This window comes from Drosophila albomicans, chromosome 3 (genome assembly GCF_009650485.2).
Source record: "Drosophila albomicans strain 15112-1751.03 chromosome 3, ASM965048v2, whole genome shotgun sequence".
Lineage (NCBI taxonomy): Eukaryota > Metazoa > Arthropoda > Insecta > Diptera > Drosophilidae > Drosophila > Drosophila albomicans.
In genome coordinates, this window is record NC_047629.2 from 37,125,918 (window position 1) to 37,139,209 (window position 13,292).

Genomic DNA, 13,292 nt, shown 5'->3' on the forward strand with positions numbered 1-13,292 from the left:
AAAAAATCCCAATATTTATATTGTTGTATTTAAAATATCTTTTAATACGAATTCTTCGTCCACGAAAATCGCGGAGCGAATATTTTAACTATAAATACGAACAAAGTAAAAATAGTAATATTTATAGATAATAATTCTGCAATTTATTCACGCAACCTAATAAAATATTTCAATAAAAAAATTAATTATAGATTCATAAAAAAATCTCTACTAAGCCGCTTTGGCATTTGTAAACAAGTAAACTCGCTCATAGCAGCAAGCTTTTTTCCACGAGGCGCCAGGGCCGACACTCGTTTTGTGCGCTGCAAGCCAGCTGACGCTAAGTGCTCGGCAGCCCTGGCGTCAGTATGTTTGTTTAGGTTTTGTGCAAAATAAAGTGCTTGCTATTTATTCGTGTACAATTGGAATTTAATTAAAATGAGTGCAATAGACAATACTAAACAGCTATCAATTGTGGATATACGCAATTATATGCTGCAGAACGACGGCAAAGTGACAAACCATGCGCTGGTTAAGCATTTCAAGAAATATCTAACGCACACACAAAGTGAGTCAGACTTCCCAAAACATTGATGACTGCGTATGACGTTAACTACGCAAAGCAACAGCAACAACCTGTTGCATTCAACTAAATCACAACTGCAATTTGCATTTATGATATTTACAGATGAAGCTGAGGCACGCAAACGTTTCAAAACATATGTGACGTTGCTTTCGACGATTAAAAATGAAAACAATCAAAAATATTTGATACTTCGTAAAAAGTATATCAACGAGTGTCCAGCCGACGATGTCGTGGAACGAGCCGTGGAAGCAGCTGGAAATGCTTCAGTGCCTTCCAGTCCAGGTGCCAGTTCCATAGTGTCTATGAACGACAGTGTTGCGTCGCCTTTGAGGCAACCGCCGCCCTACAAAGCTCCACCCGAGGTGCAATCTCCTCCTGTGGCATCTGCTCCAGTGGTAAGTGCTCCTGTGGCAGCTCCTCCAGTGGCCGCTCCTCCAGCGGCCGCCACTGGAGTTGCAGTTCATCGGGAGCAGGTGGAAAGCTATCGCGAGTGCGTCAATGAGTTTACAGTCGCCATGCAACGTATTGATCCAGCGCGTCTCGAGCTGCAACCGACAACGACGCCTGAAGTCGAAGCAGAAGTGGAAACGCCCAAGAAATCGGAGGCTAAGTCCATATCGCGTGGTAATTCACTGGATGAGACTGCAAACAAGGAGAATATACCACGTTTCTCCTTTTCATCGGGTGCTTCTACCGACAGTTCGGCCGCAGAGAAAGTCTCAGGTGCCGAGGGCGATGTGGCCGAGAATCCCATGAGTGTTAAAGAGGCGACGCGTAAATTCAATCGCATGGCATCTGAGGAAGAGGCTAAAATCATCTCACCACCCGCCAAAAAGAAGCCAGAGAAGGTAGGCAAAGACTCCACTATAAACATATAAGTAATATTCTTTCCGGTAAACCGGTTTTGGATTTGTCTTTGGAGTGTAGAATGCGGGTTGTGGGTGCAAAAACGTATCGTCTCGCATCGTTTGCTGCCTGCTGCCCAGCGCATCCAAGTTGTCTCTCTACCTAGACCCCATTTCCTGTGGGAATTGTTTATACTGGGGAATCTGTCTGTCGATTTTCTTCTTTTTTCCCCTGTTCATCTACAAAGAGTTTAAATATTTACCTTATGACGCAAGAACTTTATGTTTGCATTGCTCAAAAATAGCTAAATGAATTCTTAGCTAACTAGTACTATATATAGTATTTTATCTTTGAGATCAGTTCACTTGTTTTCAAAAGCTTCAATATCTTGTCAGAATGAGGGTCTGTTCTCAGTCACTCGTTTCTTGCTCGAGTGGAACTGCTGGCTTGTGACCAAACCGCTTAAACTTCACAGACTTGACACCAGCACATTTGAACATAGTAAATCCCATTAAGTTTATTCGTGGGCACATAAAATGTAAGTTTCATAAAATGGCCAAACACCCGCTGCAAAAGGTCTTAAACTCACGACTTTTTGACCCATTTAGTTATTGTGTCTGCCCATTCTTCTGTTATTTTTCCGTTAGAATTGTACTTTGAGAATAATATAGTTTTATGTTGTGATATAGTATTATGTAGAATAAGTTTAACCTCTCCCTAATATATCATTTCACTCATAAATTCTTACTATGATAAAGCGCAATTTTGTATAACTTCTAATATGCACTTTAACAGAGCTTTTTAATGAATTTTGAGAATAGTGTGACCAAGAATGTATTGTCATTTCTAACGAAAGTTTTTATAAAATTTGATAATTTCAGATTAGAAAAGATTAAATTACTAAATTCACTATTCAATATTAAATTGAATTCTTTAAAAATTATTCATGAATTTTTTGTGAAACCTTTTCTTTTTTCTTATACAATAATAAATCGGCATATAATTGCACATTTAAAGACATTAGATTTGTTCCTAATTATATGAAAAATGTTATTTCCATTTTTATATTTTGAATAGTTTCCAATTACTGAGACTAATTATTTCGTTTTCTTCCGAGTCTTTACATGTTTTTAGCAAATGAGTTTAGTAATTTGTTCTTGACAAGATTTAGAATATTTTTAGAGTTGTTGTAGTAAGCAAATGAGTTGCATTCAACTAGTAATAGATAGAATGCACATGTAGATATATTTCTGTATCTTCGGCCACTGCAGATGTCTGGCAATAAAAGGCGACAACATGTTGAAATTTGTCAAGCGTTACGAGAAAATCGCTTGAACGAAAGGAAATGTTGCCGAGCTAAAGATGCCGGCAATTACAATTGGGTTGAATTGTCAAACAACTGTCATCCACTCAGAGCTGTCAATCAAAAGAATTTGGGTTTTTAGGCATAAGGTATAGGCGAGTGCATAAATCATCCTAGCGAAGAACATCGACCAGAAGAAGTGTGTGCGTGTGTATCTTTACCCAATGCAACAACACATTGATGCATGATACTCAGTCTCAATCTCTCAGTTAGACAGTCGCAGCAGTAGAAATACGTCAAACTCAGATTGTCAACTGCACGTCAAGCGCTATAAAAACTACTCACTAAAATACACTAAAGGCAACAGCATCGACTTAAGTGCCTATTTGTGAAGCCAACAGATATACAGATACTTCTACACCATCCAAGTATGTTACATGACCATGAGATGCGAGTGCATATAAGGAAACGACTAAGAACTTTGTGTTTATCTTCAGTTTCTCACGTTTTTCATGTTTCCGGATTAATGCTGCCCAATTACATACATCAAATAGGAAGCGTATATCACTCCTCGAAAAAGTCAAGAGAAACTAAAAACATAAAAACATTTTTATTCTTAGTTTATTTTGCACAAAACCACAGATTGACTATTTTTGTACTCGCTCAAGATAATTCAGAATTTTGTTAAAAACGTCAAATTCAAATATTTATTGAGTACCTAAACTTTGGCAAACTTGATAAAAGCAATCTTCATAAGACATTGCATTTCCAAGTTCAAAACTCTGAACCTATTAAATTTATTTGTTATAAAAAGAAAGAGTTCGCCCATAACAACGTTCTATCATCAAGAAAGTAGACAGCTTGTAATACTGCCAATCATTGTAATCGACTGAACAGTAAACTATGAAAATTGTTAACAAATCTGTTCGCTAACAAGATAATTCAACATAAAATATTGAAAAGAAAAATTAAAAAGCAGACGGCGCCAACAATCTTAAAGGTAACGAATTGCTTGACGGATTTTTTGTTTAATCAAAAAAATTATTAATCATCAAGAAAGCCAAAAAGGAAAGTGCCAAATCATTCATGAAAGAGTTTTGAAATGGGATCTCGATCATCTTCCCAATGCACAAGCACACACAACTACATATACGATATGATATATAATATTATATTTTCCCGCGATATAAGGCTGAACAGTCTGACGTATCCATCAGATCCATCAATATGAACCGTGAAATTTTGGCGCCGCAACTGTAATGATTGTAATAGCTACGGGCTGATCTGGCTGGCGATCTAGCTGATCAATTAAATTCGATTCGAGCGTTTTTAATTAGCCCAATGAGTTGGCAGTTTGTGCATTTAGTCAGCACCCACTGTCCGTATTTTAGCTATTGATTAATGTGCGTGTGTCGAGGCAATGTTTGAAATTAAACCTTACTTGTTACACGTTGTTGTTATCAGCATAAAACTCATTATTAGTAATGTTAAAACAAATATTTATTTAGACGACAACACGCTTGCATGCGAGAAGGAGACAGCTATTGATTAATTGAACTAGTTAGTATGTAAAGTTACCTTGAACTGTGGCTGTGCTGTTCTCGCACACATGCTATCTTTAACACTCTTCTTCTGCATTGAACAAAACTCTCTTTGCTAGAAGCTTGAATTCGCTCTCTGCTTTCATTTGACTACATGAATGTAGATCGCCTGATGGCAATTCGCCTTTAAGCGAATTTTACTAAGTGCTGATAAACTAGCTTGCGAATGTAAACCATGTAAATTCATGATGTCAACAGCTAACTTCTTCATGAATGGGAAGTGTTTATAAAATGTTCTCTACTTTAAAATACGGTTATCGCATAGTTTTCATTAAAGAACTTTAAAGCGATAACTTTGACTCCTTTTCATTGCGGATTAACTTTAAATACATCGAAATGAAGAGTGACTGTAGCATCAAACAAACCACATATATTTTTATTAACCCAGAAGGTACTTTGGTGGCCAGATCCGTGTCCCAATATGCATATTAAAATCCCAAACTGAGGACAGTTGGACACACAGATAGGAAAAGAGTGGGAGCGATAGAAGAGAAAAAGAGGAAGAAAGAGAGTGGGAGACAAAGACGGAATGAAACCCTTTTTGCATAAAAACAAGTTGGTGAAACATGTTAACATAGCCAATAAGCAGCAATAGAAATTAGTTAGGCAAAGCTATTCTCATCACGGCCAGGCCAACCACAAAGGACCCAATTAAAAATGTAAGGAAACAAACCAAAAGTTGTTATTGCTGTTAAACAACAACGCAGTGTGTCCCGAAGCGGTTAAATTTACAACAGTAACAATGTCGAGCGTCGTCAATGCCACACAGTCCCTGCCCCATGCCACTGCCACCGATGGTGCCGCCTCCACACACCCAACGACGACGACGACAACGGCATTGGCATTGGATGGAAACACAGTGTGCTCGGAACGGACAATGGCAAACATGACCATTTTGTGGCTTCATCCGTTTTTCAAGGGAGCCAAAGGTAAGTTTCGGGAGGCAAACGCAAACACAGAAAGGACACAACGCAGCAAGGAGCAGCGCACAGGACATGGCCATGGTCGGGACTCGGTTTGCAGGGCTGCTCTCTGCTCTCGGTTGCGGCTTGGCGGTGGTGGAGGACAACAACGGCCAGCAGTGTGATATAATATCTTGCATAAAGGGACACACAGGACATAAGAAAGCCAGGCAACAAACAAGCGATTGGGGAGAAATGAGCAAATAGACAAGGTCCCAGCCAACTCGCTTTCGCTGCTCTTTCTGCTCGACTTTATGCTCTCCAACTTGTAACGTAGTTGGGTATGCTAAAAGAGGGACTTTGTATGTAACGAAACAATGTAATTGAATAGAGAGATTAGTGATCACCAATCAAGATTAACTCGAGAGTTAAGAAAACTTGTTGGCTGTCTGTCTATACGCTGCTATACTTCAACAGATCTTTAAATGTTTAAACTATGAAATTTATGGAACATATTTCAAATGGGTTTACATAGATCTAGTATAAAATCTAGCCAAGCTCTTAGCTTTACTTGCAAGTAAATGGAGAATACTTAGTCTCCTGACCGTCCAACCATAGACTTTACGGAACATTAAAGTCTATGAGAACTAAAGCAACAAAACTAACAGACTTTACTCGAATATAACTTATGCAGATTGACCTTATTTTAAACTTTAGAGAATTTGATTAGATTTCACGTTTTTTCCCATAATCAATTTGCCTTTGTTTATTTTAATATGTCTTTGCCTAGCGAGTTATCCACTGTCGATCAGTCTCAACTTTAACGTGCTTGCTCACTTTTTTTATGCTGGCAGTTTGCAAGCCGTAAAAGGCAACATATACTCCATGCAATGACGAATGTGGGTGGGCTTCGCGTTGAATGGTGGGGGACCGTAGAGAGGATTGTCGAGGGTTTGGACTGTGGGCGGGTCTGTTCTTTTGTTTAGCATTGACATGGCCACTTTGCCTGGGGCCTTACTTTTCAATGTTTGTCCTGTTATGTTTCCGAGCTGTTCAGTTGCTGTTTCAGTTGGCTCGCCCTCAACTCAACTCAATTCCACTCAACTCGAGCTCACCTTGTTTGTCGTTGTGTTGTTCGGGGGATTCCCCGCTTTCTCGATTCGGCAGTCGGCACACACTCGATGTTCGGTATTCGGCATTTTGCAAATGGCGGACACGTTTACCTGAGCCCGCGGGGGTGGCGAATAATTGGAAAAATGCTGCCGAGCTAAGCTCAGAGCTCTGAAGCAACTGAAGCGAGGCACTTGGCAAAGTCAAGTGGCGTGTAAATACGAGTACGAGTATGAAATGAAAGAAAGCAGCGAGTGAGCGGAGCATCGTGTGGCACACGCACTCGTGCCACATCCTGCGGGCTAAGCGCCGCATCCGTGTATCCTTTTTGCAACACAATGGCAAATGGCGCTCAGGTAAACACAGCAACAACAAGAGTAAGAGGGCAACAACAATGAACATTTTGTACTCTTTTGGCCTCTTCTCCTGCATCTTGTTAGCATCGCGAACATTATGCGAATGGATAATTAGTTGCCGAAAATGTTTTCCGCGCTCGTAAATATAAGGCACACATGTTTGCCTCTTGTTCCACCCCAGCTCCCGCTCCCTTTCCTTTCTTCTTTCACTTTTGGTGCCACATGTGTGTGTGTGCGTTTGCCCCTCGCTCATTAGAGTGCTCATTATCAGTAGGAATGCGTGGTGGCCCACACCCACTACGATGCCACGATGCCTCTCCACTCTGGAGTCCCGAGAAATGTGTAAATCACCGACAACAAAAAACCAAATGAGAACAACAACTTGCGCCGGGGGTTACGTTTTTGGGTATTTATACCCGGCAGGCTGTGATTAGAAGGGTGTGTTCAGTTTATATTACCCGAGTTAATATAATATGTGACTTAGAGTTTAAGGTTTTAACTTTTTAGTAATAATAGAATCAAATCATCCCTGTACATTATTCCCTCTGCTACTCATATCCAAACTTCTATGCCTACTAAATAGATTAACAATGCTCTTATTATGCCCATACATTTCAATATTGTTTGCGATTTCAGCAACGACCCTCATATCACAAAATGCGAATTTTTATAGTTTTAGTACGCACGATAGTAAACATATTTTTAATCATCCCTGAAAATTTCATTAGTTCATTTGTATTACAAATAAATGGATTATCAGTTAAAGCAAGTCTATCGGGTATCTCTCAGTCAACCACACCCTTCCGTCGCTTTCCTTACTTGCTGTTGAGATGGCAGGGGATGCGATGGCTCCCAGTCTATTTCACATTTCAAAAGAAAGAAAAGAACCCGTCGCACAATCTGCCTAAAGCACGCGCCTAATAAATAAAAATTATTACCTTCATAATTATGGGAAGAACATGGCGATGGCGACGTTGAATGCGTGCGCATAATTATGCTCAGCTTTTACAGCAGCCCCTTTCCCCCACCACCACCACCCACAACCCTTGGTTGCCGCAAAGATTGGCGCACACATTAGACAACACACACACACACACCACACTCAACATGTGTGTGTTTGGAACATGGATTCTAAGACGCGTTGCTCATGTGTGTTGGCGTTAATGCTTTCAATGGGCTTTCTATGTTTTATTCCCGTTGTTGTTCTTTTTTTTGTTTTTGGTATTTGTTTGTTGCCACTTCACACCCCTTTACCCCCACCCCTTCTAACTCCTAGTTCAAACTTCCGCTAAAAGCTGCCGCTACAACATGTATAATTAATTTATGCCCTATGGTTGCCATTGTCTTTTTATGTCGTTTTTTTCCACAGCAATTAATTGAGGAAAAGGATGCCGCGGAGGTGACACTGGCACATCCCAAGGCTAAGGAATGGATTGTAGCTATGGCCAAAGCTAATTACCAGGAGTTGGCCAAGCTAGCTACCGATGATCCAGTGCTCGTCAAGCTACAAGTAAGTAACAGTTAAAACTATTTACTTATAGTATTTAAGTCCAATTCCCTTCTTTGATACTCAGTTTACTTCCCAAGCAAAAGATCGACCTCGAATTATCTGAAATTTGCTCTAACAAATAAAGACAAGTACAAACTATTCATAAGCATTAATTACGACAAATTAAGCAGCAACGCGTTGTTTTTGCCATGTCGAACAACTTTTAAAAATGCGAGAAAAATATAATGACAGCCGCGTCGAGCAACGGCAGCAACGTGCACCAAGGCATAGCGACAACAGCAGCAGCGGCAGCGGTGGTGCCACAGTTGCTGTGACAATTAATTGTGAAATATGTTTTCAGAATTTTTAGCACTTGTAGTGCATGTTTCTGAAGTGGGCGTCGTTCCGCTGTTTCTCGCGTGGGCCTCAAACACGCTCCAATCGCCATTAGACAAGGCGGCACTAGCCCGACACTGCAAGAGTTGACCAAAAAAAAAGTTTGAAAAAACCAACGAATAAAATGAAAAAAAATAAATAACTCTCTAAGATTTGCTAGCCGAACAGATATCCTGCGTGCAGGAATTTAGGCTCCGAGCTCGACGAATTTAAACGTAATTTATAGCAAATTTTTCACTGTTTGTACTTGTCCGATCCCGTAGGAAAAAAATGTTTATTTAACAAACATACACAATATTAGGATAATTTAATTTAATTATTTAATTTATGAAATTGAAAATGGTCTGTATAAGAAATGGAAAGTCTCCTATTGTTATAGTCTTCGAGATCAAAGAGCTTAAAATAAATGGATGGCGATACTTTCCTTTTATACCTTAATACCTCCGCTTCTTAAAAGTCATGAGTCACATTTTTTCCAAAAATATTTAATTTTATAATAAAGTAAAAAGTATAAATAGCTCAGTTATCAGGTGTTAGAGATGTATATATAATTGATTGATCCCTTGTAATTATTGGCACCGAGATCAAAGAGTTTAAATTGTATCTTTGTAAAGAGAGATCTATTCCTGTCTTCCTTGTTTTTTTCAGCATATAAAATATAATACAAATTTAAATTATATATTTAAAAAAGAAATGAAAAGTTCTAAATATAGTATAATCGGCTGCAAGTTTTATACGTTTAAGCAGACTAACAGTTGAGCAAACTGTCGTAGAAACGCGGTTACACCAACGCGTCTATAAATAACATGCCGATAATAAAGCACCTGTTACTGTTTGCCGCTTATTGCTGAGGACATGATTGCTTAAAAACTTATAAAAATTAAAAATCAATTATAAGTATAAGATGATAGGTTGTGTATAGAATGGAATGATCAATTTTGCGATTTGTATGTTCTAGATGCTGGATCTTAAATTAGATAAGATGTAATGCTGATTCAAAATTCGTGGTCTACCATTGAAATTTCCTCACTTTCCTTAACAATACCCTTTTCGCAATACTCACAGGGTATAGCATGAAAAGGATAGCCCTTGGTACAAGTAATTTCCATTTCGGGTACAAGCATTTGACAGAACAACACGTGTTTATATTTGTTCTCTCATCACAATGATTTCGTTCTCTGTTTCTTGTTGTTTTTGTCGCTTTTTTCTGAACATGCACTAAGAACACATGTTTAACTAAGTTCTTAGTGTAGATACTTTGCATATGCTTAGTGCTAGTTGTACAATCTCGTCGTCGTATATATTGAAAAGTCGGCCACAATTTGAATTGAGGTGCTTCATAAATGTCGGAAATTGTTAAGAATTCAGCCACAGAGATAGACGAGGGGTGGATCGTTTGTGGTTTCTCTGTGGGGTAACTTATTGTTGTATATAAATGTCAAATTAAATGCCTATAAATTAACTTGCACCCGAAAATATTATAAACAACTTTTCTATTTTTTACACCACTCACAACGGAAGAATTACGGGTGGGCGATCCCTCTCTATGAGAAAAACTCTATGTTTTCCCCTAAAAATATGTGCTAAAAGAGTCGAGAATAATCTGTGTGTTTTCGAGGCGTCGTGTGTCTCTCAATTAGACGAAAATTTTCGGTTACAACATGCGAGTATTTTTGTTGAGTCCCATGTCCCCAAGACCCTCGGCTCTCTGACCCCGGCCCCCGGCCCCTGCCCCTGGCGTCGGCACAAACGGAAGATGATTTATGCCAGCCGCAAGCGAACATGCCTGCCATTGAGGGTTTGGGTCCAAGGCAGTGTCCCAACATCCAGCATCCAACATAATCCAGTGGTGGCAATCCAACAATCCGACTCGTAAACGAGCATTATGCTCCAACTTATGCGAACTAATTGCCGTACAAAATGCAATGTTCCCGGAAATAATGGATTCCGCAACGCCTTGTATGTGTGTATATATGCAAATCTTGAGAGGCATAAGTGCAATCAATTAATCGCGTGCATCATCCACACCACGCCAAGTGCGATCGAGGGTTGGGGGCATGGGGAATCTGCTCATTAGCGGCGCTTGCAATTCCTCGAATCACTGAAATCGCAACGAGACGGAAATAGCCATAAATCAGAGCACAATTGTCACTTAGCCTAATGTCTCAACTTCGGGGCATCCAAAGAGAACCGAAAAAGTATTCACTCGCAGTGCCAGCGATTCCATATTTTATGGCCAGTTTACGAACAAAGAGAGAAATAAATCGCATCGGTTCCACGCAATTCAAGCACATCTTATACTCATCCTAATATTATCGAATGTTAAATGTTAATTGTTTTGTAGATTTATTATAATGTGAAGACTATAGAATTTCCATTTTTTATTCCAATTCCTATTGAACTGAAGTCAATAATTTTTACCATGTCGAGAATTCAAAAAATATATAATTTGATAAATTTTGCATGTTCTTCTCTATCCGTCTTATACTTATCTTAATATTGTCGACTTTATTATAATGGTATTATTAAAGGTTCTCCACATTTTATTTCTATTCTCAATGATAATTCCGATAATATACTTTTACTGGGGCTGTGGTGCTTCATTAATTTTAACTTTATTTGCTTGATATGAAAAATACTTGGAATTTTTTAATTTCATTATTAAAACCCACTAAAATACTATCTCACATTTTTAAATTTCTTTAGCTAGGAGAGAAACTAAGCGTATGATTTTGTGTAGTATCCAATAGTAAGGAATTATAGGATACCAGGCTAAATTATATACTTAGTTTGGTCGAACTGTCTTCCCTGGTGTATTTATGTCCAAAGTTCTATCCCAAATCTCGCCAGTTTCTAGTAACCTCTTCGGGTGACTCAGAGACTGTCTGGCAGAGTAGAGTCCACGACTGTGGTCTAGTCTGGTCAAGTGCATCCCGCATGCAGAGCTCGTATTGGCTGCTTGTTCTGCCTGCCGTTAGATGTTGTGTTTGCATTCCAAGTTTAATTAAATTTCTAGCTTCATACGTGGCGACAATCAGCCATCGACGATGGCTGTGCTGAGCTGGCCTGTTAGCACAGCATTCATGCTGGCCATAACACAGAGAAACATGGCCATAACACTCTGCCTGGCATTTACAACGGACATTCGAATTCGAGTTACACTCTTGACCTGCCAAATGGACTGACGCGACTTCCTCTTCCCTTTTCCCCCAACTCCTCCACTTTTCGCTCTGTGGCGCATGCAAAGCGATTGATGTATATGTATATATGCTCAGACATATAGTTGGGCATGCTACAGAGCCTGGCTAATAGTTATGGTAGTAGTTGTAGTTGTAGCTGTAGTTACTGCAGCGGCTTATAAAATGTTACAAGTTTTGTATTAATTAAAAACTTTGGCTCGTCTCATACCTTTACCAATTTATATTTTCATTTGCTGTTATGTTTCAATTCATGTATGGAAATATATACATATATGCAACTAACGGTGTAAGTGGGAGAGTGTGTAAGTAAATACACAGAGAGAAAAATGAAATTATATGAAATGATGTTTCGAATGGAAGCGAAGCGATTTCTTCACAATATCTATGCTATCCACTGTCTATGTCATTCTACATAAATAAAAAACTGCTACTTCTAAAAAATAATCCAATTTCATATATCAATTTTCTCACATTCAAAATTGTTCTTATGTTGCTTACCTTATCAAAATCATTTTTGTCCAAAGTTTTGTAAATTATTTTTGTACTTTATTAATCAAATTTTCATCCAACTACTTTCTATAAATATTATTATTATTTAAAAGGTTAGTTATAATTAAAATTAATACTAACGCTATTGGTAAAGCAATGACAGCGAAGGCCTTCAGCTTCCTATAAATATAAAGTATAAAGTATTATATTCTATTCATTCAATAAGAGGTTGAAATAACATAAACCATTATAGTACCATAACAAACCATCTTATTCCATGAAGAGTTTGATAATGCTACTCAAATTTGTAATCTATCCAAGTTAATACAAGAATCCAATTCTTCATTAAACTCTGAGGACAACAAACTCGTTAATCGAATTTTCGTCACTTGAATTTACATTGCAATTTATCTCGTTTAGCCACCTGAATTTACACTGTAATTTTTGTTAGTGTGCCAGGTATTGTTTGCCGTCGGCTGGGTCAGTTAGGTGGGGCAATTGGACCGCCCAATCGGCGAGCATGCAACGTTTTGCCAACGTTTTCAGCTTGTACTTGTATTTGTTATTGTTGTTGCTGTTCTTCCCTTTCATTCAGCTAGCCAACCATCCATCCGTCCGTCTGTCCATTTGTCCGCCAGTCCGTTCATCCATCCATCAACGTGTTTGACCTAGCCGGCAATTCGGCTTGACATGCGAGTAAATTGAATTTTCCTTGTTTCGCATTTGTTTTGACTTGTTTGTATTTTTTTTCTCTCTCTTTTTTTGTACTTTTTGGTGTGTTGCTCGTTTTTTCCTTTTTTGATTTCGGCTGTTGTTCGAATTACTTATTCAAATTAAAAATATTTTTTGCTGCATACTGACAATGACTGGACACAAAAATGTAGCTGGTGTTTCTTCGCCTTCTTCAACTCTTTTTCTCCCCCTCACACTATTTACATACCAAACATACTCACACTTCTTTACATACACATATGTAATTTGTATGTGCAAATCATTTATATAAATGATTTAGCATGTTCAAGTGTGTAGAAATAA

General features: G+C 38.6%; 1 protein-coding gene across 2 annotated transcripts in view; it reads left to right on the forward strand.

The window, feature by feature from the left end:
• Positions 1–322: 322 nt before the first annotated feature.
• The window catches only part of LOC117567399 (fibrous sheath CABYR-binding protein), a 29,660-nt gene continuing 16,690 nt past the window's right edge, over positions 323–13,292 (forward strand). Inside the window, exons 1-4 of one of the 2 annotated variants that reach the window (XM_052005133.1) lie at positions 323–547; positions 668–1,413; positions 8,053–8,193; positions 8,258–8,311. In XM_052005133.1, coding sequence (XP_051861093.1) covers positions 418–547; positions 668–1,413; positions 8,053–8,193; positions 8,258–8,296 — 1,056 coding nt within the window. In that variant the 5' untranslated portion in view covers positions 323–417 and the 3' untranslated portion in view covers positions 8,297–8,311. Of the gene's footprint in view, positions 548–667; positions 1,414–8,052; positions 8,194–8,257; positions 8,312–13,292 lie in introns of those variants that run through there. The other variant, XM_034247357.2, reaches the window with a different exon arrangement.